The sequence below is a fragment of the Harpia harpyja genome, chromosome 6 (assembly GCF_026419915.1).
Source record: "Harpia harpyja isolate bHarHar1 chromosome 6, bHarHar1 primary haplotype, whole genome shotgun sequence".
Classification (NCBI taxonomy): domain Eukaryota; kingdom Metazoa; phylum Chordata; class Aves; order Accipitriformes; family Accipitridae; genus Harpia; species Harpia harpyja.
In genome coordinates, this window is record NC_068945.1 from 2929009 (window position 1) to 2956979 (window position 27971).

General features: G+C 40.1%; 1 protein-coding gene across 4 annotated transcripts in view; it reads left to right on the forward strand.

The window, feature by feature from the left end:
- The window catches only part of FBLN1 (fibulin 1), an 89893-nt gene that overhangs the window by 14031 nt on the left and 47891 nt on the right, over window positions 1–27971 (forward strand). For all 4 annotated transcript variants that reach the window (XM_052790136.1, XM_052790134.1, XM_052790133.1 and 1 more), the window contains exons 2-6: window positions 8354–8453; window positions 16242–16377; window positions 22429–22600; window positions 25114–25173; window positions 27390–27491. In XM_052790136.1, coding sequence (XP_052646096.1) covers window positions 8362–8453; window positions 16242–16377; window positions 22429–22600; window positions 25114–25173; window positions 27390–27491 — 562 coding nt within the window. In that variant the 5' untranslated portion in view covers window positions 8354–8361. The remainder of the gene's footprint in view (window positions 1–8353; window positions 8454–16241; window positions 16378–22428; window positions 22601–25113; window positions 25174–27389; window positions 27492–27971) is intronic.

Consider the following 27971-nt stretch of genomic DNA (forward strand, 5'->3'; position numbering starts at 1 on the left):
GAATGGTAATACTTTACTGCATCACTCCATTACTCCCAATTCAAAGCATTTGTTTCTGGGAATCATGAGGGCAGATTATCTGTTTTATGTCTTTCCCTTTCATAGTTTCAGGTCTCCTTCACCCTTTCCTCTACTCTGTGTGCCTAATCCCTAGGTTTACACGCAAAATCAAGATGCAACAAGGCTGTACTTACCATGTTATTTTATTACCAGTTGGACCTTTGAAGTCATCTGGCTTCCCTCTTGTCTAAACATGTCTCTGGGTCTATTTGATGCCTTAAGTGGCCAGCCAGAGTGTATTTGCATTGCCAGAAACAGCATTTCCACAGTTTATTGTAAGGACAGCCAAAAAATCAAGACTACAAATCCCAGCTGCCAGCACTTGACTGCCGTCCCTGCCACAGAGGCAGCTGACTTGTCCACCTAATATGAGCCAGGTATCATTGTTTCAAGAACAATTGGTCTGGCATAGCAGATGAGGCCAAGCACACTTTGTCTGCCCTGAATCTATAGCACAGTGGAGCCTTGGCCAAAGGGATATGCAGTTGCTGTGGTTTTGTGTCAGGAGAGTACAGATGTTAAAGGAAGTTAGAAGACAAAGAATGTGACGCTGAATAATACGGATGGCCAGTCTGTCATTCTGAGGATGCAATTGTGTATGTAGTCTAGGGGTTTTTTTCAGCTGACAGTTAGATGGATGAGCATCACTAGTAAGACAGTTTTCTTGACAGGACATGAAAGGTTTCATCAGAAAGGTACGCTGTGAAAGTTGAAAGTATTTTTCTTACTGGAAACCTAAACCAATGCATGTCTGTTGTAATCATGAGTTCCAAAAATTCTGGATGACATACTGTTACTGAAACGTGTTGGACTAGTGCTGAGCTTTCACAGAGTCCATCTGCTGCCTGTATCTGCATATGCTGAGAAGTGATAATCATGTTCTGTTTTCTCACATTCCATAGTGCTGAGTCTCTTACAGAGTAAATTGAGTGAATGACAAGACCTGCACCACATTTTACAAACTTAATTAATGTGCTTAAAAGATTGAAAACATCTCAATAAGGAGGTGTGACTTTGACCCCTTGACCTGGACTCACTTCCAAATCCATACCCAACTATAACTAGTTATGTGGGCTGGGAAGTCGATGAATTTGACAGTCGCATCACTTAGTGCATTGAAGAACTGGAAAGCTTTACTAGCACGAGCTTGATAAGCCCGCCTAGGCTCAGGTGTAGATTTGGTTTGATATTATCATCAGTTTTATAACTGTTCCATAGATCAGCACTGAGTAATGAACAGCTATCTAATGCCAGATTGTACATAGGCTTTTCCATCATCATCAGCGGTACAGAATAGCTGCCATTGTAGATTGTTACTTAAAAAAATCTGTCCCTTTTTGATCTAGCTGGAATGCTACTGCCCTGAAAATTAGCCAGTCCTTTTTACTTCTGCTTATTTTTTGCAGAATTCCGAGAAACAATTCAGGGTTTCTCATTCCAGGAATCATGCTTTTGGGTAACATTCTTAAGCTTATCTTTCTTTTGCAGAAAATATTCACTGTAGCAGCTGAATAAGCAGTTATTACATCATAAAAGTCTAAGGTTATACAGATTTTAACCACATTTTTTGCTTTGAACTCCCACACAGTATGGCAATCCTGTTAAGATTAGTAAGCTACCTTTTTTTAAAACAACCATATGCTCATACACATTTTGTCTATGTAAGCATAGTTCATAGCTAGCACATGAATGCATCATGCACAAAATGTTCGAATTTGTGTGACCTTTAATCGCTTCTTATCTGATAGCTCTTCTTCATGACAGCTTTAGTAAAATTAGAGATCTGATTTCCAGCTGTGTTTCTACTGTCCTCTTCCTGAGACTCCTGAAATCTCTCTCAGAATACTACATATACCACCTTAACATCAAGACAGGCATCCTTGCTGTTATCATACTAACATGACTCAAGTTCTTTTGGATGCCTTGCTGCGCATACTTTTTTACAGGGACAATGTAGTGATAAAGCTGTGTTTGATTTTATCCAAAATAGACTTGGATTTTTCTCAATTAGTCAATTGGTGTGCAAAATTAATGTATCTGAGTGAAAAGGAAGTAAACATGCTACCATCTTAACAGATCTCTGGTTTTATCTTCATATTTTTCTGTCTTGTGATACCAAAAAGCTGAACAATTGCTCCACAAACTTACAAAATGGACCAGGCAGTGTATTCCTGCATGTTACAACCTTCCTGTAGGGTTTCTCCCCCAAGTAAAAGGGCACATTTCAGCTGAACACACACAATATCATCAGCCTTTCCTAGAAGTGTTTTGTCTCTCAGACACCTGAGATTTCTCTGTCTGATTTGCATGAAACATTATGCACTTGGCAAAACAGTTGAAGGGGCACCAGATTCAGAAGAGCAGTACTGTAATTTCTAGTTGATCGTCTTTGGCACTCCAGCTCTGAGGGGTGCCACAACCCCAAAAACTGCAGTAAAAGACACATGGTCACATTCAGAGAAAAAAGAACCATCACTTTCTGCACAGTAAGTGAGATTCTCCAAGATGTCGTAATCGGAGTAGTTTCTACCATCTGCTTTCCACTACCCCTTCCTTTCAGACACCCTGCATTACAAACTTCTAGTTATGAGAAACTGAAGAGAGGCCATGGCCCCCCCATGCTGTTGGTCCCCTGAAGAGGTTGTAAGGAGGCACAAATGGCCTCGGTATGAACTGCCTGCCCAAAGATTTCCAACTGGGAGCCACATGAATATGCACATGTACAGTTGAATCCACAACACTGGAAAAATACAGTTATGAGACGATAAGTCTGTCCTGTTTCTACTCGTTAACAACTCCTAATGCCAAAATAGTCAGAACCAATTCCAGTGCAATCAGGAGTTGACACCCAAAGTGTGAGACACGCACTTTCTGAGACTTTGAAAGAGTAGAGATTTGTCTGCGAATGACCATTTTTAAAAGCAAATTGCAAAGCCAAGCTAGAGAAAATGTTTTTCACTGGTTTATTGTTATGTTTTAGAAGAATGGCCTTGAGGGTGGAGTCTTTTTTTTACTGCTTGTTTTTCACTTCCCTCTATTCTCAAGAGATTTTTGGCAGGATCTTTGGAGGATATGAATTGTGATGTCACCAAAACAATGAGCCTGGACCACAGTTTTCCCTCAACAAACTATCCGAAATCCTTCTTTGTCTGGATGCACTCCTACAGACGAGCTTGCTTAGCTTGGCCTGCTTTGAATTCTTGAGTTATTTGGTTGGAGTAGAGGTGTGTTGCCAGAGCTGGGAGGGAAGAACTGGTGTCCAGAGCCAGGGATTGTCCTTCTGGGCAGGAACTTGGCTGAAGACCCTTTTGTACAAAGCCTTGCAAAAACCTGCAGCCAGCTCTGCACTTCACTTAAATGTGCATCATTTTTCAACACAGTTAAGATTGATTGCAGACAACAGCACTAAAAATACGGTTATTTGTAACACGTTGTATGAAATCTGATGCATATAATGTTTGTTAGCAATACACTGGCAGACAGAGAGCACCAGACAGGGTCTGTATTCCCAAAGAAGAGATCAGACACAAATTCATGTCTTTCGCCACAGACGGATATTTATTTACAAGACTGATTTTGTCTGTAGCATTATAAACTACAATTAGCTTTCAGACACTGGCATGAATTCTGGACACGCTGAGGAATTCAAGAGAAATATTGGCTTGACTTTATAATGACAGAATTTTAACCATTATTTTGGGTATGTGAGTAAGACTAGAAGGGTGACCTGGGTCATAGAGTACAGAACGCTGTTATAAACTAACATTTAATGTAATTCTGTTTATAAGTATAATGATTTTCTTATTAAAAAATGTTTGGTTTACTTGATCCCATAATTCTGATTATTGTTTACTGCAGTAATATTTGTTGACAGGAACCACCACATCCTTTCACAAGCTTTACTTATCTAGGCTTAAAATTTCTTCCAGTTTCTCCTCATAAAATAGGGCTTTGATTCCCCTGACCATGCTCCTAGCCTTTCTTTACAGATTTTCCATTTTGATGTAATCTTTCCTAAAGAGGGATAGCCAGAATTATGCTCAGTACTCCAGAGCTTTGCAAGGTAGAATTGATAACTATCTTAAGAGTACCTACCCTAAGATGACTGATGCATCCTAAAATCTCATTTAACTCTTTCCTTTTTGCTTTGAATTGTTGGATTATTGTATTGGCTTTGTGTCGCAAGGTTTTGGTAGTGGGGGGGGTTACAGGGGTGGCTTCTGTAAGAAGCTGCTGGAAGCTTCCCCTGTGTTCGAGAGAGCCCATACCAGCCGGCTCTAAGACGGACCCACCGCCGGCCAAGGCCGAGCCAATCAGCGATAGTGGTACCGCCTCTGTGATAACATTTTTAAGAAGGAAGAAATTTGGGACAGACGGGAAACGGCAGCCGGAGAGAGAAGTGAGAACATGTAAGAGAAACAACCCTGTGGACACCAAGGTCAGTGCAGAAGGAGGGGGAGGAGATGCTCCAGGCGCCAGAGCAGAGATTCCCCTGCAGCCCGTGGTGATGAAGACCATGGTGAGGCAGGCTGTCCCCCTGCAGTCCATGGAGGTCCACGATGGAGCAGATATGCACCTGCAGCCTGTGGAGGACCCCACGGTGGAGCAGGTGGGCACCCGAAGGAGGCTGTGACCCCGTGGGAACCCCGCGCTGGAGCAGGCTCCTGGCAGGACCTGCGGATCTGTGGAGAGAGGAGCCCACGGAGCAGGTTTGCTGGCAGGACTTGTGACCCCGTGGGGGACCCACGCTGGAGCAGTCTGTGCCTGAAGGACTGCAGCCCGTGGAAAGGACCCACGCTGGAGCAGTTCGTGAAGAACTGCAGCCCGTGGGAAGGACCCACGTTGGAGAAGCTCGTGGAGGACTGTCTCCCATGGGTGGGACCCCACACTGGAGCAGGGGAAGAGTGTGATGAGTCCTCCTCCTGAGGAGGATGAAGCAGCAGAAAATAACATGTGATGAACTGACCGTAAACCCCATCCCCGTCCCCCTGTGCCGCTGGGTGGTTGGTAGAGAATCCAGGAGTGAAGTTGTGCCTGGGAAGAAGGGAGGGGTGGAGGGAAGGTGTTCTGAGATTTGGTTTTATTTCTCATTACCCTACTCTGGTTGATTTGTAATAAATTGAGTTAATTTTCCCCAAGCTGAGTCTGTTTTGCCCGTGATGGTAATTGGTGAGTGATCTCTCCTGTCCTTATCTCGACCCACAAGCTCTTTGTTATATTTTCTCTCCCCTGTCCAGCTGAGGAGGAGGGGGAGTGATAAAATGGCTTTGGTGGGCACCTGGCGTCCAGCCAGGGTCAACCCATCACAATTATAATCACTTGTCAGGAATATACGTTGTTCCCTGCAAACATCTGAGTTACTGGAGGGGGTTATCTTCTCTACTTGCTTTCAGCTGCTTTTTACTTTCCCATATATGAAGATCTGCCAGTTGAGGTACTCATGTAAACTCTGTCTGATGTGTGTCAAAGTAAGTGTGATCATGAACAGGTTAAATAATATTTCTGCTTATTTTGATAACTGCAGCAGGTTAGGAGGTGGATACATGGACAGATGGAAGAGGCTATAGCACCCATACATCAGGAACACCTGGGCTTTGTAACTAGTATAGGGAGAACCAGAGGAGACAGATGCTTGTCCTTATCGGACTCTGCAGGAAGTCATTTGTGAAGATGGATAGTCTTGAATATAATGCTGCTGCTTACTGAATTTTGCACCCTTTAGATGTGCTTGGAGCAAAACTAAGAATGAGAAAATCATGTGAGGCATTTTATGATCCAGTGGAGAGAGATGGTCTGGGAATGACCTGGTGTGCACTCCCTGTTCTGCCACCAGCTTGCTGTGTAATTTGGACAAGTCATTTAATCCTTCTGTGCTTTGGCTTCTCCATCAAAAAGAAATAAATGAGATTTACCTTCCCCTGTGCAGCACAGCAACCTACAGATGAAAGGGACTTACTTATATTTCATTAAGTAATCAGTCACAGAATCATTTAGGTTGGAAGGGACCTCTTGGGATCATCCAGTGTTTGAACACTCTCACAGTAAAGTGTTTTCTTCTGTTCAGATGGAACTTCATGTGGTGTAATTTGTGCCAATTTCTTCTTGTCCTGTCAGTGGACACTATTGAGAGGCTCCCTCTTCTTCATCCCCTCCCATTAGGTAAACATCAATCAGATCCCCCCTGAGCCGCCTTTTCTCCAGGCTAAAGAGTCCCAGTTCTCTCAGTCTCTCCTCATATGAAACATACTCCAGTGCATAAATCATCTTGCTGGCCCTGCACTGGACTTACTCCAGTAAGTCCCTATCTTTCTTGAACTGGGGAGCTCAGGACAGGACACAGTACTCCAGGTGTGATTCCTGGAGGAATCCAGAGGGGAAGGATCGCCTCCCTCAGCCTGCTGCCAGTGCTCTGTGTAATGCAGCCCAAGATGGTGTTGGCAGCCTTTGCTGTGAAGGTGCATTGCTGGCTCATGATCAACTTGGTGTCCACCAGGACACTCAGGTCCTTCTCTGCAGAGCTGTTTTCCAGCTGGTAAGCCCCCAGTGTGTACTGGTGCACAGGGCTTATTCCTCCCCAGATGCAGGACTTTGCATTTCCCTTTGTTGAACTTCATGAGGTTCCTCACTGCCCCTTTCTCCAGCCTGTTGAGATCCCTCTGGATGGCAGCACAACCATCTGGTGCATCAGCCACTCCTCCCAGTTTTGTATCATCTGTGAACTTGTGGAGGATGCACTCTTTCCCAGTGTCCAGGTCGTTAATGAAGGTGCTGAACGGCGTTGGAACCAGTATTGACCCCTGAGGTACACCACTAGTGACTTGCCTCCAGCTGGACTTCATGCCCCTGATCACAGCCCTCTGGGCCTGGCGATTCAGCCAGTTGTCAGTCCCCCTCACTGCCCACTTACCTAATCTGTACACTGTCAGCTTGTCTATGAGGGTGTTATGGGAGACTGTCAAAAGCCTTACTGATGTCAAGGTAAACAACATCTACTGCTCTCCCCTCATGCACCAAGCTAGCTAGTAGAAGGCTGTGAGGTTGGTTAAGCATGATATCCCCTTCATAAATCCAGTCTGACTTCTCCTGATCACCTTCCTGTCCTTCATGTGTTTGGACATTGTTTCCAGGAGGATTTTCTCCATCGCCTTCCCAGACAGTGAGAAGACGTTGACCAGTCTGTAGTTTCCCAGACCTTCTCTCTTGTCCTTCTTGAAGACAGGGTGGACATTTGTTCTCTTTCGTTCTTCAGGAACTTCTCTCATTTGCCATGACCTCTCAAAGATAATAATGAGTAGCCTGGCAGTGACATCAGCCAGCTCCCTCAGCACTCCTGAGTGCAGCCTGTCAGGGCCATCAGTCAAAAAACTTAGGAATCAAAGAGAAAACATTACAAAGCTGTCCCTCTTGATAATCAAATTTTTTTTTACACAGATTGCATATTTGTTATACAAGGAGCTGTTCAGCATCCGGACTACAAGATAATTAATAGGAAAATGTGACTCATGTTTTATTCCAAGTTCTGATACACCTGCTGTGCAGTGAACTTTTGCACTTGGAATATGAAGCAAACCTGTAGTGCTTGTCAGTTCATTAACAGTATTTAGTTTTATTAAATTAGGTACCTTTGCAAAAATCATACTCTGCACAAATAATTACCTTCAGTATGCTTTTCCCCTTAGTTTCAGGGTTGGTATCTATATTAATTTTTCTTTCATATGTTAAGTGATCAAAATACCATATACCTTTCTGTCTCTCTGTACAATACTTTAGCAATTACAGACTTTTACTTTTCAGTAAAACAGATTAATTGGATAATAACCTCAGGAAAAAATAGTTCTGCAAATTAACTTGTAATGAGATTCATCTTTCTTTCATATCAGATAGTGATTTATCCTGTATTCTTCAGGATTTTAAAAGGTTGCTTATTGCTACTGCAGCTTTTGATAGTAAAGGAGTGCAATCCAACAGATCCTTTTATTGTGCAGGACTCTATCTATCTGAACTGTTTTCTGCTGGAGTATCAGTCCCTGTGGAAGGCTAAGCGAAACTGCAGTTTGCTTCACTGAGGAAAGAATACTTCCAGCACTTGGGCTGATGCAGGGTGCTAACAGATGCTTCATTTGGCCATGGCTGCCTTTTGGATGGGTGCGCTATTCTGTGTGTACATTAGGGAGGGAAAAATGAACTGACCCTCTTTTGTTGTTTGTTTTTTTTAACTGGCAGATGCAATACCATTTACTAAGGTTGTATTAAATATATTGTTGTGTTTTTCTTTTTTTCCTCATTTCTGCAGATCTTTCAATGGAAGAATGCTGTGACAAGGGTATTGAATGGGCAAATAAAAACAGAATATGTACTTCTCTACCGTTAATATCTGAGTCCAGAGAATGCAGGTATATAGTTACGTATTATATATTAAACTATAGTTTATGTTTTCATGTAGAACCATGGGAATGGCAAGTATGAAAACTGATTATAAGATGAAGCACCCAGCTCTTAAATCCGAGTTTTCCAAATCCATGTCTAGCCTTGGGAAAACCTGAGTACCTACTTTTATTCCATTAAGTCCTTCTAATTTTTGCTGTTAGTCTAATGCAGAGTCACCCAGCTCTAACCTGTTTGACGTGTGCTTTCTCTTAGTCAGTTTTTCTGCTGTACTCTACTCACAGAGCTTGGACTCTGCCTACAGTCAATGTATCTCAGCATGTCTCCACTAATGTCAGCAAAGCTTCTTCAGTTTATGCTGATTGTGAATCTAGCCCAGCGGCAGTCCAAATTCTTGGCCAAAAGTTTTTCAAGAAACACAGCAGATCCTCTACATGAATAATCTATAGATTGCATAGATACAGATGTATGTATGTAAGACAGTCTTTTAAAACTGTTTCTCCTGTGTGGTGCCACGCAGATAATTGTCTTGCAGTTATTAGTTGTATTGCTGGATGGGGGAACTTCAAGCTTAACTCAAGATTCCTAGTTACTTAGAGTGTCCGACTTCTGTCAAACATATTTCACCGTAGAAAATAGTAACCTTTACTTTATAAATAGATTTCTTAATTCTGCAGACATTTAATAGGATACTAATTTCTATTACATAAACTAGAAAATGAAATAATGAAGTTAAATATTAAAATTATTTCCACAGTAATATTTTGGTTAAACTGAATCTTTTATATGATTGGGGCATTCATATTTTTTCTATTGATAGTTTGTGTTATTTTTGCTGTTAAATACACTTGTTACATTTAATTTGTGGAGCTAAATTTGTGGTTGATAGTTTGGGGGCAGTTTCACAGAGAACTTTATATTTAAAACAGAGTACATTGCTTCCCTCTATCTTTTCAAATGGATTGCAAAGTGATTTAACATTTAACATTGGTAATAGTAGAAGTGTTGGATTGATCTTTATTACGGAAAGAATGTGTCTTGCAGGCAAGCTTGTCCATGTTTTCTGACTTTTGCATTTATATTGGCATTGAAAGCAGTCTCTTACGCAGAAGAATTGACAGATAGGACTTAAATCCCAATTTAGGAAATACTTGAAGAGTCAGAAGAGTTACAGACAAAACAGAGGCAGGAAAAACAGGAAACCAAGTTTACTGAACAATCTGGGAGCGAGAATCTTGATGATTTAATGATCATTTGATTAATGTGAGTTGCGATTCTGCTGTAAGTGTAATTTATTCTTTTAAAGATTGCCATTTTAGAGAGTCTTTAGGACTTCTTAGGAACTGAAAAAAGCTTACTAATAGTTCATCTAGTTTTTGTGCATAACTGATGTATAATTAAGAAAATTATAGTGGTGTAATGGTAAATTGGAAATCTCACATATTCTGTGAGAGGCATGAGCACTGATTGACAAAAAAAGAAGTGGATAAATTCATGCATCTATTCATGACTGTATGATAAATAAACATAGCTCCCCCTGAATCTTGGCTCCACTCTAAAAATGACTAAGTAAAATTGGCACCTTTGACTACTTTCTTCAATGGCAATACTATTTTGCTCCAGTTATGATTGCAAACTGGCATGTCTGTGAGAGGTACAGCAAAGTCACTTTATGATGCCATTTCAGACACAAAAGAAGGGCCAATTCTTCTCCTAATTGCTGGTGTGACTGGAGCCAGGATGAACAGTGAGGGAGCATGATTGCTTTTGCAAGCACATGAGGGTAATGACACTGATTTGGTACATTTATTCCTACTGCACAGAGATGCGAGCAAAACCAGGTTCATTGCACTTGCTGAGGTCTAAGCAGGTGAGAATATGGCACAGGATGCCTTATTGGTTACAGAGTTTCAAAAGAACTTGCTTCCCATTTAGATACCTACACGCAGTGGGAGCTGCTGGGGGACAGATACCTATCATTTATGTGGTTGTTTAAACCCCAGCTGGGATCTTTTGACTGTCTAGTGCAGCACAGCATTGGACAGTGTACATCATGTGAGTGCATGCTCTAAAAAACAAGCCTCTTGGGTGTACAAACCCATATTACTTCATGCCAGATGGAGCTGTTTGCCCGGCCTATTTCAGCTTGGGTTTGCAAGGTTAGCAGTTGAATGCAAGGGAAGAATACATTGTGAAGTGAGCAGATTTGATGAAGTTACTGAAGTAAAAATGATTTTGTGCAATTACTTTGCAAAGACCGTGCAACACAGAACAGATTGGATGTGAGTACTTTGCCCAGCACGCTTTACAAGAATTTACGTGCTGTTCTTGAATCCTCTTCTTAGAATAGTAATAACATAATGACATCTCAGATTCAGTCCTTCACTCAAAGCAAGCCCACCACTGCTAGGATTTCTTTTGCGTTTATTTTGTTTGTGTGAGGAACAGGCTGCCTTATTGAATTAGAATTGCACTCCCTTGACCTTTTCCCAGGCATTTAAAGCACATTCATAGTAATCAAGAAGGGTTTCCACACAAGCACTGACATTCTCTTATTTGCTGTGCATCCTAGAAACAAGCTGACAGTTCTGGGTTTCAATGTCTTTTTAGCATTCTTCCCCTGAAATTTCTTGTGGTCCTTGAGGGAGTTGCCATCTGTGTGAGTGTTACTTGCTGAATATGGTACAGTTCAAACTGCAGATGTACTTGTCCTACACCACAGATGAGCCAGCCCGCTGTCTGAAGTTCACCTGAATTAGTAAGATCCATCTGGCTACTGTTACTCAGTTGCATTTAAGTTGAAACAAGGCTCTGGGCTCAATGTCCAGTGATGTCTGCAATCTCTTATAGTGGTTGCGTGTCCCACAAATGAGTATACCTCATTATATTATCACTCTGGACAATGACAGTATTTTTCTCTGTGTCTTCATGAATCAGTAAATACGAGTGTAGAGTTTTGATGAATAATATCTTTGGCTGTCATAACAGCAGCTTTTTCCCCTTTCATCCATTTTCTTGTGATGTGCTTAAACTTGCAGCAGCTGGAAACAGCTGCCATTTATTTTTGGAACTCAACCTGCCCAATAAATCTTCTTCCTTTCAAAATGAAGAGTTTCCCCTGCCCAGAGCTCTTAGCAAGTGAACTTAATTCCTGGGCCAGAAACAGCGTATCTCCATATGAGAATTGCATGTCTTTAGCACTGTGTGAAGTCTTTTTGGAGTTACATTGGGAATAACATTATTTATTATTAGTGTTGCAAGAATGCATAAAAGAAGAAGCTACGGAACACTTTGCTAGGTACTGTGCAAAAACAGAACAAAAAGGTGATCTGTGTTCCCAAGCAGAGACAAGTGGCAGCACTTGGATACAGACTCAGACAGGAACACAAGGAAATAATAAGACAAGAGTGTTTGGAGTGATAGGCGCCAGATGCTTAACTGCTGATAGATGTTTATTGATTTATGCCATTGTAAGTCTGGAAGAGCCTGAGATTTTGGACATCAAAGTTGTGACAGTTTTATGTCTGAAAAAGCTGTTAAAGTTATTTTTGGAGAAGTTGTCTTTATTAATTATTCTCTCTTCACTGTAGCCTACTAAGTGTGCCTCACAGTCACTGAGATTTTTGGCTTCACAGTCAGAGGGATAGAAGAACAGTCTTCTATGTTGTCAGGGTTTTATTCCCACTCATTTAGGATAACTTGCTTACTTCACTTTGTGAATAATGTCAAACTCAGTCCTTCTCTGCCACAATGTTATCAGTATTATTTCTCTACATAATATATGATATCAATATAATTTTGCCCTTCACCTTCAAGAAAACTTTTATTATGTAATCTACAAAGTTGTTTATGGATTGCAGCTGATAAATTTTGAGGTTTGTTGAATCAATTATTTTTACTTGAGTCCTTTGCTAATTTATAGCACATGATCGAATATATGTATTTTCATTGTTAAGGCACTCTTTATTATTTTCATTTGTCATATTGTGGCACTCATAATACCAGATCTTGCTCTTGCTCTTAATTTTCCTAAGTTCATTTCTGTTGTATGTTGAACTGCAAACTGAAAGGACTAAGGGTGGAAGACCCAGCTTGTCTTTGCAAAATAATTCTGGAGTGGAATCATTCCCTTTTTAAGTTTAATATTTTTTGTCCAAGACCTTCCACTGTGCACATGAATAGCACTGACATAGTTTGAACACAGGCTAGTAAGTAGAATGAGAGAGGCAGGGGGTAATGAAATTAGACTGACAACAAAGACATTGTTTTCAGAGCAAAGTTAAATTTTAATGCTTGTATGGAAAGAAATGAAAGGGAAAGTAGGTGATTACAAAATCCGTGCTGGTTTAGGAGTGCATCCTCTGGGAAGGAGAATAATAAATGTGAAAGGATTGTGGAGGTTAATGGGCTTGTAGATTTTCAGCTGGAAATTTATTCCATGAAAAATCAGTTACATTGGTTACATTTTAACGGAAAGTAAAAGTGAGAATATAAAACATGATTCCTTAACTTGATTTATAATCAAATTACCTAGTAATGAAATAAATTTAATTTTAGATCAGCATCTGCAACAAAGAATAAGGATTTTTTAAATGTCTGAGTGATTTCCATTCACTAGTGAGCCATGAATAAAACTTGTCTTTCAGAGATGCATGATTTTACTTGAAGTATCCTGAGTGAATGTCAGTTGTGAGGCCTCATGCTCCTAGAGATTCCATATTTAGTGTTTTAAGATTTCAGCCATGTTGTTAATTCCTATTTATTTCAATAAATTTCTGTTGCACTGTTTTAACTGAAATTCAAAATAGGGCAGATAAGGAGGAAGTAGCCTTTGGCCTTTTTAATTATTATGAGTAATTAAAAAAAAACCCCCACAGGAAAGTACTCCTCTGCTTTCTTTTTTTAGACACCAATATTGTAAGCTGTCTGTAGACATGAAGTTAATAGGAATGCTACACAGGAAGAGTTGAAAGGTTTTACACGAAGAGACAAATCCAGATGTCCTATTAGCAGGTAGAGATGGCTCCTTTACTCTGCTGTGAAGTAGAAAGTGGGTATTTATTATATTAGGGTCTAAGCCAGGAAGACACACATAACTTACCAAAGACAGGGAGAAACACTCTTCATCTCAACAGTATTGGAGTCTGAAGAGCTTGTGGTGGTATACTCTAGTGACTATCCGCACGTGGGCTGGTGTGCAAAGGGAAGAGGATGGCCAGCTGGGCAGGCTAAGTTGCAGCTGGAAGACCAGTGCTGTGCAGATTTTTCTAGCATTTTTCTCTGCCATCTTTCAAGGATTTCTACCTCTGTTACAGCCACACAAGTGTTTACAGTCTCCAGCAATATTTGCTACCAGTGCAACTTCACTGTAGGATTTGGGCAATGAAGTGTGATTTTTATTGTTGTTGTTCTGAGAATGAACAAATGGTGTTTTAATCTAGTATTCAATTGATGTTTAATTCCTTGTTACAGTTGGGGTGGGCCACATGACTTATGAATACAGCTGTGGGAAACATTTTAAGAAACTTTTTTGTTTTGGTTGAAATTGCCAATTTGTCAGAGATTTCAAAGATATTACTTTTATTTGAAAAAAAAAAAAGCCACACTGGAAATCAAACAGATCTACTGAAAGACTGCTATTGTTTGTTTGTTTGTTTGTCTGTGGCTAACATATCTAGCTCCTCAACAGGACTTGGAGGGCTGAAGGAGCTGGAAAGTCTCAGCTCCCACACTCTTGGGCTTGAAGTTCAGGTTTTACAGGCTTCCAAAATCCTGACAGTCAGACCACCCCAGAGCTGGGCAGGGAATGGAAATTCTGCTTCAGAGGGAATTTCAGCAACAAAAAAGCTACATATTCTTCCAAACTGGAACTAAATCAAATATCAAAACCTTCAAATATTCTGCCAAGTAAAGTTACTGTCCTGGGCTTAACTTCTTGACTTTAGAGTCTATTTTTGAATAATTTGTTCATGAACTTATCCTGGTTTTGTTCCTATGCATTGAAATCTCATAGCTGTTTTTGTCCAAGTGAGAACTGCACAGTCAGACCATTACAAAACCCAATAAATAAGAATGGGGAATCTTCAGGAATGTAGTTTGACAACCTCGCCTCACCAATATGCACAGAGATGCGGAATCTGAGCCCACTACCCACATGTCCCCTGCTTTTAGTGGGCTGGACTGGATGGCCTGATCTTAGAGCTGAGGGAGTCTCTCATGCCGCCTGGGAGCTGAAAGCTTATCCTATGGTCATCAAGAGCAGGGAGGCTCCTCCAAAGGTGGTGCACGGAAATCCACTTATCTCAGATGATAGTAGGAGAAGCCTGTAGTTCAGTGGTGCAGCTAACCTGCCCCTCTTCCTTATACTTCCAAAATTTGCAACAGTGTAAATAAAGGATTTTTAAGAGTAAAAGGTATTGGTGTGCTGAATATCTTTACATAATTTTATGTATTTCTAGGTAATCCTTGAAAAGATGTTACTCATCAGTTCAAATAACTAGAGTTGAAGAAAAAAATAGGTGAATACTCTTAACAGCAAAGAGAATGCATTCAATGTTGTTGGTCTGTAAGATGCATAAGATTTCCCATGCTGATGGGTATAAAAGTGTGTTTATAGGGTTTTTCTGTACATTTCTTACAGAGCTGTAACATATCAGGGCATGCCTTTTAGGTGCCCCTTTTGTACTATAAATAGAATTTATCAGCTTGGATTGCCTTTGGGATAATTTCCGTTCCCCCTAGGAACTCAGGTAACATTATTCTTAGTGAAATTGGGTTATCACAAAACACATGGATATGTTTATGTCCTTGTATGTGTAATCTGATTTGTAACTCTTCTTCAACTTTTTTCTGTGTTTCCTGGTGTCTATTACAGGACATAGCAGTGGAAGAGCTTTAAACTGCAAGCTCCACCCACAATGCTACCTAACAAAGCAGAGTTACACATAAAAACAGAGTGGACAGAGGGGAGATAACTCCTTCAGTGAGCTTTCATTCTTGCATTCAAGTGGCAGTAGCAATAGGAGTGGAGGAGTTTAAAGCTTCCTCACGTAGATCTTTTTCCCACAGGAAGGAGTTTTCCATTTATTCACTGAAACCGAGATAAAGTAGAATGATTTTATGAGCAGTGGAACTAACAGAGCTGAGTTTCCTGCAGATTTTTATCCTGTCTCCTCTCCACATCTTCCTGCCCTGTATTACTCTTCTCTCCTTTGTCTTTCTTCACCTCTTGCTTGCAAATATACTCTGTTTCTCACTATGACTTCGCTTGGTATCTTCGCTTCTCCCCATATCTCCATTTGTCCCACAGAGCAACACTGAGCTTCCTTCAACATACCGTACCTGTTTGTTTGAGCAAGGGGCAGCAGGTGCGAGGGTACACTGCCCATGGGATTGCAGACTCTCACAATGTCCAGGGCCTGATTTCTCCCTTCCATCAGTCGGAGCACCAATTTGGTTCTCACCGTCCTCTCTTCAGCCACCAGCTCTCACAAAACATGCAAGAATGCAAGTCCTGGAGACCTTGGCTCCTGTGGCAAATGTGGTTGAAGTTATCCATTTGCTTAAAAAAATTTTTAGGACAGACTGCAAGGTAGACCAGTAGTTAAACTGTATTAAACATATCACCTAGACATTCTGCCTACTCCTAGAGAATATTTTTACTTTGTAACTAAAATGTGTGCCCACAGTAACCTCTTTCTGTGAGACTAGCACAAATGTTAATTATCAAAACTTGCATTATCTGTTCTTGACCTATATATGACATTCTTCTCCCATTGCTTCCATCCTTTTGTCAGCATGACTCAGGTACAGTGCTGCCGCAGCCAGTTGGAGAAGCAGTACTGTTCAGATGGGATTGAATTTGCCAACGTGCGTGAGGAGTGTGACTCTCATATTGGTGAAAATTCTACCTGTGAAGCTGAATACTTCAAGGTAAGACATTAGAGCTAGTCCTGTTTGGCTTCAAGAAATGGTATTGACTGTCTAGATTGGTATTAAGGGTTGACCCTGAACATCACTGTACTCAGTTTGATGCACATAAACAAGTTTTTCCCATCTACACCTCATGTCTCTGTTAAGGCTGTCCACTTTGTGCTTCTTTGAGAGAGACAGTTCCTTATTGAGTGAAGCAGACTGTCTCATTACATTTTAGCAGAGGCAGAGGGTAGAATGCAAAAGGGTTGAAAGTCTTGAACGGGTAGTTGGCTAGGAAACTACTTTTGCATGAAGAGAAGACATCAATGCTGTAGGAAGGGATGGGTGAGAAACGCAGATGCGTTTCAGACTTTAGCTTTCATTAGAGCCTCACGGCCTAACAGCAAACTCAGTGGTTTTCAGTATTGGTGGTCCAAAGGGGTAGGGCTGAAGTTAATACTCTCAGCATACTTACAATTCCAGCTTGTGTATGTGTCCTTAGTTAACATGACTTTGATTTACAATTGAATGGAGACATCTGAAAGCTTGTGATAATAGCATTTGATATTAGAATAAAAATGCCTATCATTTGCATCGTTAGTTAATCTGTGCCCTGCCCTCTGCTTTTATTACTGTCTTTGTCTCTCATTTCTTGAAAGGGAGCGTATTCATACCACATACCACTCTGCAGAGTGTTTTGGGAAGAAAGTTCCACCACTAAGATCATGATCTTGACCATGACCCAGTCATGAACAGCTCTGGTCCTGTTACGGATTCTTTCAGTGGTGATGAAAATAGAGTGATTTTAATTCTTCCCATTGCTCAAAGATGCTGAATGTTTTGGTTCATTCAGTTAAAAAATCTACTCTATAGAAGATGGCAGACAATGTCTGACTCACAAGTTTCATATTTCTTTAAAATGCTTGCTTGATCGTGTTCCTGGCAGTAGGATGCTGCTGATGCCAGGGCTGTGAAGTAATCCACGTTCTCGCTGTGAGTAGAAGAAAGGTAACACATGCTGATGAGGCTGGCATTGTTGGGTTGTCACAAACTTGTCTGCATGTGTAGTGTGATTTTGTCCCATGGTGGAGCATGTCCCCCAGAGAGGACATATGTTACCTGTTGACCACGTCCAGGGTATGCCCTGTTCCTAGCACAGAGATTCCTCTGTGCAGCCTTTACCATTAGGAAGCCTGTCCACCCCAGTCTGAATGTAGCATGAAAAAATACTTAGCCCTCTGTGTCAGTACTTTTGAAGGGCTATGAACAGATGAACAAGGACTGCGATGGCGAGTACTCTGCAGATTCAAGCGCTTGCTACCAGGGACAGGTTTATAATAGCAGCACTGTTTTAAACACATGCCATGAGACAACTCTAAAACAGAACAAAACTGTTCAAGGAAACCCACTTCCCATCAGTTGACTGATGTTTTCCTATGTGGGCTTGTCAGCATGAGGAAGAAAAGTTAATGATTTTGCTTTTTAAAATGGCCAGACTTCTTTAAAGATGGCAGGTTTTCATGGTGACAGCTGTATTATTAAACAAAATGGCCTGGGCTCATGTCACATAATTGACATCTTTCCCTTGCAAAACACAGTGCATGAGGGCTGTTGGGAACACTCGCTGGCCTGTCCTAACCTCCAAACATGCTTCAGCATTGTCTGAGAGGATGTTAGTTGCCAGTAGAGCTTGCTAATATTTAAACATTACGGATGATTGTGGGACAATGCCTGAGCCCATATTCTGTCCCTGTTTAATTCACTGGTATAGACGTAGTCAGTGTTATTTAATCTTTGTGCGCCATGTTCTGCCCCACCCCCCCACCCCCCCAATAGGAATATCCTACACTTAATAACTGTACTGAGTTAGCTGTAGGAGTATCTTTGTAGATAATCTCTTTGATCCATGATGGACATAGATGATTTATGATCTAGTATCAGTGAACAATTCATCATTTTGTTTGTTGAATACATTTTGAATCTGATGACCTTGAGACATACATGTATCTGGCAATTGTTCCCTGCTGTGGTAAACAAACTTCTTAATTCACACCAAGCCCATCTCACATGGGCTTGAATCTCATTTTGCCTGAGTTGGTCTGTTCTTGTTTAGTTTAGGTAGCATAGGAAATCTCTTGGATCTTCTTTGTCTCCTTCAAGGAAGCAGAAAGAGTGATTTAGTAATTCAATTAGTAGGATTAATCGCAGCACTTTGCAGCAAATGAGGCAGCTAATCTTTCTTTTGAATCCAAAACTTGTGATTGGAAAGAAGATAAAAAGACCATATTTTGAAAACACTTGCCTCAGCTTTTACACTTAAAGGCAATAGGCATAGCTAATGATGGGCATAATTTTACTCCTCCATTTTTTTGGAAGCATAGCTTTTCTTGCCTTGAAAAAAAGGATGCAAAATTAATATTTAAAATCTTCATCAAAAGACAGTAATCAATTTCCAGATTTGTTGCCGATACAGGGGATGTAGAAATGGTTTTATGAAAGTTTCCACCACAACAGCCCTGGAGAAAGGAGTGAACCTTCTAGAAATTTGACCTTCTTTAAGGTGCTCTGAAATTTTCCCCAAAATTTGTCATAGGTACTTTCTTTTTCCAAAGATTGAGATACGGCCTTATCTCCCCACTTTTGTCAAGAATACTTTGGTTGTGTATATCAGGTGAGCGCAGAAGTTTTATTGCTTTGGACTGTTGAACATATTTTCTATTTTTGTTCAGATCTTCGAAAGTTCTGAAAAATTCTGCTGAGTTATTTGTATTTTTTTGTCTGTTTTTCATAGCATCTACTAGTTAGTCTGGATTTCAGCAAGTGAGAGACCTCTTGTGGACAGATACACAAAAGCAATGTTAATACATGGTCCACTCTTCCAGATCTGGTAATTTATATGGTGACATAAAGAATAAAGAACTATTAGAAAATTTAACTAATTAAGAGAGCTTATTGATGAAAGCAATTTCAGATTCTTCCTAATCACACCAAAAATAAATCTTGAAACTTCTCACATGTAACTATTTATTCCTTTTTTCCTTCCATCTTTATTCTTTTCTGTGAGAAGGCCAGGTATAAGAGCAGTCAAGGGATCATAGGACTTCAAGTAGGACACAGCTTTGTATCCAGACACAAAGATCAAGGCATGGCTTTGAAGCTGCATAGGCTTTTGCTAATAACAGGGGAAAGGCAAAGGAAAAAATGTTTGAGATTATTATTGGGATCACTTAAGAAGCAAAGGCTTACAGGCAGTGAAAGTGTGTAATAACAACTCGATTGTTAGATTGTACCATCCCTGAAGGCAGCGATGGTTCTAGCAAATGGGTGAATGGTCATTGCAACCTGCCTCTGGGCAGCTGGCAATCTTTCGAAAATGGCTGCAAACACATCAAGAACTGAACTAATATGGAGTCTAGACTGCACTCCGGACTAAAGGATTAAAGTCTTTCAGAATAGACTAACAACCCTGAAAAAAATCAGTGTGAAAAAGGAAGTGTTGAGATTAATCTTACCAGGATAGTGATAGTTATAATGACATACTGCTTTGTGTCTCAGAATACCAGAGTGCTCCATGAACATGAGTTAAACTAGCCTTATCACTGCTATATTACTACCATTCCACAGTGAGAGAACTGAAAGAAAAAGTGACTTTCCCAGTTCACAGGTGAGAGATGTGGAGATGTATGCGAGTCTACAGAGTCCCGGCTGTGCTCTGAGCACAAGGCCATTCATCAGCTTCTCCATCTTTTTTCTTTAGTTGAACAGGAAATGTTAGCCTTTAGGACTGCCAGTGCAGAATCTTCTAGGGTCAATATTAAAAGCCAGTTACCATAAACATCAGTTAAGAAAACATTTGACACTTTCCATCTCCGGATCATTTTGGCTGTGGTATAGCAACATAAATTATTATCATTATCAAGATGTTAAATGAAGATGCATCATGCACAGTTAGAATAAATACAGGTTGGAACAAATGGTTCCAACAATTATGTTAAATGAGGATACAGTTTCTTACAGACATTGCAAGATTTGGCAAGTTCTGTACTTGAAGATTTACATTAGCTGGAGACAGAGGTCTTTCAAGTGGTGGCTCAACCTGGAAGAAATAAAGAACATAAGGTTATTCAACACTTCAAGAATGGCAATTAATGATAGCTCTTTACAAAAAAATCCAGAGAAACTCCATAACTCCCAAACTGAGCATTGTGTGACAAGACAAAGAAATAGATTGAGTCAATTCATATAACTAACAGTAGAAGCCAGTGAGGATATCCAGAAGTATATAATGTCAAAATTTGGCAAGGCATCAGCTGTATTCAGTAACTTAAATAAGATTTGGTTATCAAAAATATGCAAGCTTAAGTCAAACAAAGAATCTTTAGCTCAGTTTTCATTTCTGTCTTCTAATTTATGGTTGTGAAAATTGGAAATCCAACAAAATTATAGACAGATGTTAAAAACTTTGAGAAGGATGCCTCAGGAAAATGTTAGACGTGTTAGAATAAATATTCAGAAATGTTGCAATTCTTGGAAGAGATCTTCAAGTATTTATTTCTAAAGTTATCCAGAAAAGCAAGAAAAGATGGAAATACCCCAGACATATTAGTGATGAAACCAGAGCATCCGCCACTGGATGAAAGTAGTTGGAGAACCGAGTAAAAAAAGTAGGTAGTGAGGAACCATCCTACCAAACAGTAGTTAATAAGGGAAAACATGTACCTTAAAGTTACGGTGGGCATGAAAACAACACCCCAGCACTGGCCAGGATGGAATAGTTCTTGCCATACAGCATTCTGCAGCAGGGAAAGGATTCAGCTGTGTATTTAAAGACAAAGTACAAAATAGCATACTTACATACTTCAAAATGCTGTAAAGTAAAAAATACTGAAGAAACAAGGAAAAAAGATTTTATTCTTTTACTTTCATGCTGCTGTAGGTTTTAAAAGAGCCTTTCACTGCCTTGCAGAGAGAGAAACATATATAATACCATATAAGGGAAAACTTAGAATATAGGCAGGGTATACATCTGAGAGTAATGAAAGAAATGTAATAGTTGCCTTCTTTTCAATAGGTGTGGTGCTTAAAGCACCGAATTACAGAATTACAGAAATTTAGTTCCATGTTTAGTTATTTTACATTCCATCTGCTCTGTTTAATGGCGCAGGCTATTTTCTTCAAGCAAAAAAGAGTCTGGAAGAATAGTGAAATTAACAATAAAAGCTTAAATCTGCTTTTACATGACAGTAGCAATTGGCAGACACCAGTTCCAGAGAACCAAACATCTTTGCTGCTTTCTAACAGCAAGGAAGAAAACTGAATAATCAGCAGTGTCCCCTTAATTTAAAAGAAAAGGAAACCTCCATGGGATTAACTTGTCCTGTGTTCACTTCTGTGGTGTATTCCGGGGCGTAGTTCAGCAGGTCTGGAAGAGGTAGATCATGTTTCGTTGCTGGAAGCCATGTCAGGACTGGGATGCTTTTAAATAATGTTTGACTCTGTAGTCTGTTTTTCAGAGCAGAAGAGCTTCTCTTTATGACCTGTTAACACTAACCTTGGATGAATCATGCTTGTTTGCTGGTTTGTCTGTTAGTTCAGAGAGGTGTATTTTTTGCTGGGAGGTTGGGTAAGCAGTTTATAATTAAACTGAGTTATGCACTTCATTGATCGTGTCCCATTTTAATTGGACTGGACACAAAAGGGAAGCAGAGATGTTAAGAGTTCCCACTGTTCACTGGTATTTGAAATTAGGCTATGCAGGCAGGGAGCAATGAAATTCCATATACATATGTGGACCATTCTGGTCCTTCACATCACCTTGCGCACACATTCACACATGCACAATATTTGTGAGAACTGGATCCAGGCTCTGTGTAGGCCAGATGCAGAGCTCATGGAACTCAACTACAATTAAAATGTCTGAGCCTAAGTATACCAAGAGTTCTTAAAGAGTTTGCAGAAAATTTTCCATCAGCTTGCCAAGGTGAGATAACGCTATTGACACTACTGACAAAATTTGTATTGATTTGTTCAGAGCTAGGATTTGACTTTTTTTTTTTTTTTTTTTAACAGATATGTTGTTACTGTTGTTTGCTGGGAAGGGCTGCCCAAATTCAAGGACAGAGTTGTGAACCCAACCCGAAGATAGGATACCAGTGTGGAATTGTCTTCAGAGCTTGCTGTTTGAAGGGTCAAGAAGGCATTGATGTGTCCATCAGCGATGATGCTCCTAAAAAGGAGCAAGGTATTTTACGTTGCAATATAAAAGAGTGAGACACAAAATGATATGGGGTACAAGGAGTGCTTGTACTTTAAATTATTTCTGTTGGAATTCCTCTAACTTGAGATCTCCTCTGAGTAATTTAATGATGCATGTTTTGGAACTCATTTTTTTGAATAGTAATAGCTGAGACATTGTGTACAGGAGGCTGAAAGAGCTGGAAAGTGGTCATTCAATTCCTGGTGTCAGAACTTAACTGTAAGACAGGTTATTTTGGCCACTAATGATCTTACCTTGGTAACTGAGTATAAGCTATTAATTTTTAATAGTATTTTTCCCACTGATAAATTCTTAATTAAAAAGAAATTTGACAACCGATGCTTTTAATTGGATTTAAAATGGCCTTTGCCAGCTTGGCAGAATCCAGATGTTGCCTTTTGTGTGAGAGGCAAATGTCCACAAACTGGGGGCATTTGAAATGCCTGGACTGTCTGGGAGAACTGAACATTTCTGGGAAACGTGGTATCGGCATTTCTTTCGACATTTTCAAAAGAGAGGGGCGTCTAGGTGGCATTAGCTCCTGACACCCTTCTCCGCACCTAGTCCACAGAGCTGAAGAGAGTGAGTGAGTGTGGACATACTGACCCTTACAGACCTGGGGTTTGGGGTTTTTTTGCCTTTTTCACTTAGCAGGCAGACCTGAAAGTGCAGAAAAGTCATGCTGTATAGTGTTGCCTCCCTTGCGGGCAGCTGAGCACTGAAAACATGCAGTCTGGCTTGCAGATCACCAGTGACAGATTTTGGGAGACCTCATCTTAATCAATGACTTAAACCCAAACCCCACCACAAAAGCTTGCCTTGGTCTGCTTGAGCCAGTGTGTTATCAGACTTGTTTCAGGTTTTTCAAACCTGTCTTATGTCAGTGTACACACTTACCCAATAACATTTAGAAATACCCTGCCAGTTCCTCTGTGTACTGCTGTCTCAGCAGGGGAATTCCCGTTGTCCATTAGCACTGGCTGAAGTGACTGGACTGGTAGATACCTTGTACTTGGACCACTCTGCTAATAACAAAACATCGCAGACTCAAGAGTACCTGCATGACATGAGAAATATACCAACACCTGAAAATCCAGAATTGTGAGCACAGCGTACAGTATTTCCCCACTTACCCTTGTGGGCAAGTGGCACGCGTAACAACCATTATGCATATGGTTAGTATTGTTATTATGGCACACATAATAACCGTTATGCGTCGCAAAGATAGGTCTATGTCAACAAGCAGGGCAGGACAATGTTCTTATCATTAAACTAAGAAACAAGCAGGTGGTTGAATGTATGTCAAATATCCCTATTGACAATAAAAATTGCTTGTAGAAAGGCAGAGCAGGCAACATGAATAGACACCTTTGTTAGTCATGAAGGGGAGATCAGTCTCCATTTTTTAAGGCAGCTTCTTGGACTAGCACCTTGTGTTTGTGTTGTGCAATAGCAAGGCATGCAAGGCATTCTGCTGCACAGGGTGGGGCAAGCTAACTTCCTGTATGACACTTTCTTAGTCACGTAAAGAGTAATGTCTGGTACTGTGTCCCCAGAGACCTCTACAAAATCAGACCAGACTTGGGCAAACTGATTTCATTAGCTTCTGTGTGACCAAAATGTACCCCTATGGCTTGAGGACTCAGTGTACCAACCCAGTCTTGTGCCACTGCACAAAAACTTGCTTTCACTTCCGTGATATATTATTTGCTTGTAAGTGACTGCTGGTTGAATAGGCTTATGGACAATCACTGAAATGAGACTAAGCTTCCTATTCAATAACCAGAGTATTTTGAGATTGTGTTTTTACACAGCTCACTACCAACCTACCATTTCCCCTGTGTTCAAAGTGGCAGGATTGGAGGAAGTCCATTAGCTAGTCCTTTGGGCAAGCAATGGGTTCAGGCAGTGGATTTACTCAGCTCTTTTATGTCCTCCTTGTGGAGAGAAAGAACTCTCAGGACACATGGACATAGAAGTACCACTCATCAGAGCTCTCAGAATTAAGGTATAGGAAGTACATTTGAAAGAATGCCGTAAGTAGGTGCCCAAAAGTTGGGTGTGGAGTTCTTTTTGGAATGAAGTCTAAATAAATAACTGAGGTTAATCTGATTTTCATTAAAACTGTGAGTACCCCAAGCTACTATAAAGTCAGTGGAAGCCAAGCATGCCTCAACAACATGTCTTATGAAAATGAGGTTAAGCTCTGGTTAAAAGCCTAATGTTAAGAACCTGCATTTGAAAATCTCAATGCGTGTGTAATCTATGATCACAGCGTGATTTTCATATTGAATCAGTCAGATGGAAAATGCCCCATGGCTGTGTGCATTTGAATGTCAAATTTAAGTGTGAAATAGCTGTAAAATATGTAAATAATGCTCTTTAATTTTGTCCTGGTTTATGCAGAACCCTGGTCTGAGTCCTGTCCCAAGCAGGCAGCTTTTTACTGTGAGAAGAAAAGTGCTTTCTCCTCTAATGCCTATCTCGCCTCTTTTTAGTTGAAATTTCAAAGGAGGAACTAGACCAAGAAGATCCTTATCTGCATGATGGCTGCAGAGGTAAGTCAGGTAACTAGTCCTGTTAGCCAGCTCTTTTGTGATTGCCTCCAATAAAAGTGAAGCAAACTTAGATCTAGAGATTAGCCAAAACCTTTAGCCTAGGCTAGTTATGGGTAAAAATAACAGAATGAAGATCTGTTCTAAGAAATAGCAGGCCATTATGTGATGCCTCAAAAGTTCTTAAATACAAGGCATTGTCTCCCGTAGTGGAGTTTGTCTTATCCAACTGAAGCTTAGACTATACATTTAAATTTATTTAACTTCTAGTGGGTAATACCTCAGAGGTGTTACCCATTGAACCCGTGGAGTACTCTGGATTCTTCAGAACATGGGGATCCTATATTAAATAGGTGCATTCTTTTATTCTCCTCTTGGGATGATCAGGGTGATTGAATATGAAATGAAACTTGTTTCCTTTTGAGATGCATCACCTGAAAAAAAGGAAGAAAAGCGGCTATTGTCCTCATTAGTCAGGCTGTTCTGCCTCCTGGGAAGAATGTGTTATTGGGATATTGTTCTGCTAAGTATTCTGATTTATTGCTTGTCGCATGCAATTTACATGTCTATAAACTTAAACCAGCAGTGATTTATTATTTTCTACAAGCATTTCAGAACTAAGTAATGTATTTAGGATAAAATCAATTTAATAGACTTATATTCCAGTTGAGAGATGATTTACTGTGCTGCATGTTGTATAGCTATTACACTCAAGAGAGGATGGAAATGTCTACTAGGTCATTAGCTAGTCAAAGCCAACCCTGGCTCTCCTCTTTGTCTCCAGCTGCTGATTACAAGAGATGACATAGAAAAATGTGTTATATATTTTCCTAGCATTATTTCTTTATGTAATCAGTTGTTGCATTTGTCAGTTAATCAGCTGCCTGCAAGAGATGAATTGGTATGACTAATTACAAATTAGAGTTTCTGTCTACAGTATATTTTCTGATAAACTTGGCATGCCAGAATTACTTGTGATTTTCCAAACTTCACCAGGGGAAACAAATTTCCTAGGCAGAGGAACTTCTAGCAGTTTGTTTTGGAGCACCTTCATGGTATATAAGGAAATTAATTCTGTTCTTCCAACACCTCCACGATAGGTTTTACTGTGGCTGTCAGGAGCTCTCAGTATTAGCAGAGGTTCAGAAAGCGGTAGCTGTCCATCTCAACCACAAGACTGTGGTTACTTCTAATGTCATTGCCTTTGCCAGTACTGTGTACAGACCTAATTTTCTGTGGTGTATTAATGGCCCTGTCCTCATTAGAAGTTGTTGCAAATTAAAAAATTATTTTAATTCACTCAAAAGTTTAAAGTATTATAGCTGCATTTGACCACATTGATTGTGCTTATCCCAAACCTTTTGTTTAATGCCTATTCAGCTATTCTGAAAAATGGAAGACAACAGGTTCTATTTATACTAAGAATATCAGTACTCTTACAACAAGTAGTTGGAAGTATATAACCTTTTCTCTATTGTGAGAATATTAAATGGTTTTAATATTAATTTATTTCTTAACAAGATCAGAAGAAGTAAGTTTTCTTAATGATGAGCCAAATTTTGTGTAAATTTCCTATAGTATTCTCTCTTTCTGTCTGCCAGAATAACCCCAGCTCTCTTTCACATCCTTTGTGACTCCTGCACACATCTCACTAGGTCGTTAGTACCCCAGTAGTAAGTCTTGGTTCCTTTAGGTTCTCTGAAGCCTTTGTCACCTACAATACCCTCTTCTCCCTTTCATGTTTCCTGCCTGCTGAGTAGGAAAAGAGCATGTGCTATAGCTAATGCAGGAGTATTGTCCTAATAATGATGGGCTAAAAATAAAGCCTAATGCAGCTAATAGTGAAAATGTTTCATTAGCTTATGGTGATGCATCTTGTCTTCCTCATTTTACAGTAATCACCATATAAAGTTTTAACTTGCCAGCCAAAACCTTAGGAGGTGTCTGAGCTCATCAGCATTTTCCCTTCAACTTCTAACAATGATGGGCCATGAGCGATGCCTTAATTTAGTTCCTTCTTGTATTCATTTTCAGAACTAAAAGAATCCAGTGATTACAAATGCTTCTTTCAGTGTTTAGCCCTTTCCTTCTTTTGTATATGTGTGTGTTCAGTTATCTGCTTTTCTAAATAAATCAGCAAGCATCCTGTAAATTAATGGTTTGTTTCAGTTCCTGTGAAGAGCCTCTTACATATCAGACTTCTTAAAATATCCAATTAGGTGGTGGGCCCTGCTCTCAGCAGTGCAGAGACACAGGATCCAGTTACGTCTGCTCCTGCTTTGTTGGGTATCAGCTTCAACCAGATGGTGTCAACTGTGAAGGTAAAAGAAATAAAACCATTGCCTCAATTATCAACATCATTGTTTTAAAACAGCAGGAATAGATAAAAAAAGATCCAGTCAGAAGAGATCAGAATATGCTTATGCCAGCTGGGGAAAGAGGTGAGATCATTAAAAGTTGATTTAAATGGAGTGTTGGAATGAGAGTTGTGGGAAGATGGAGTTAAGAAAGAATCGGTAGAAGAGATGGAGGATTTAGAGTGGAGAAGAGTCAGAAGATCTTGAATTTATTGTTGTGCATAAAACCAAAATAAAATACATGTTCTCTTTTACAATAGTAGATAGTAATTGATAGGGCAGATGAAATAGAGTAGGATTCTTCTGCTTGTAAGGACAGGACTGTCATGGTTTAACCCCAGCCAGCAACCAAGCACCATGCAGCTGCTCACTCATCTCCCTCACAGTGGGATGGGGGAGAGAATCAGAAGAGTAAAAGTAAGAAAACTCATGGGTTGAGATAAA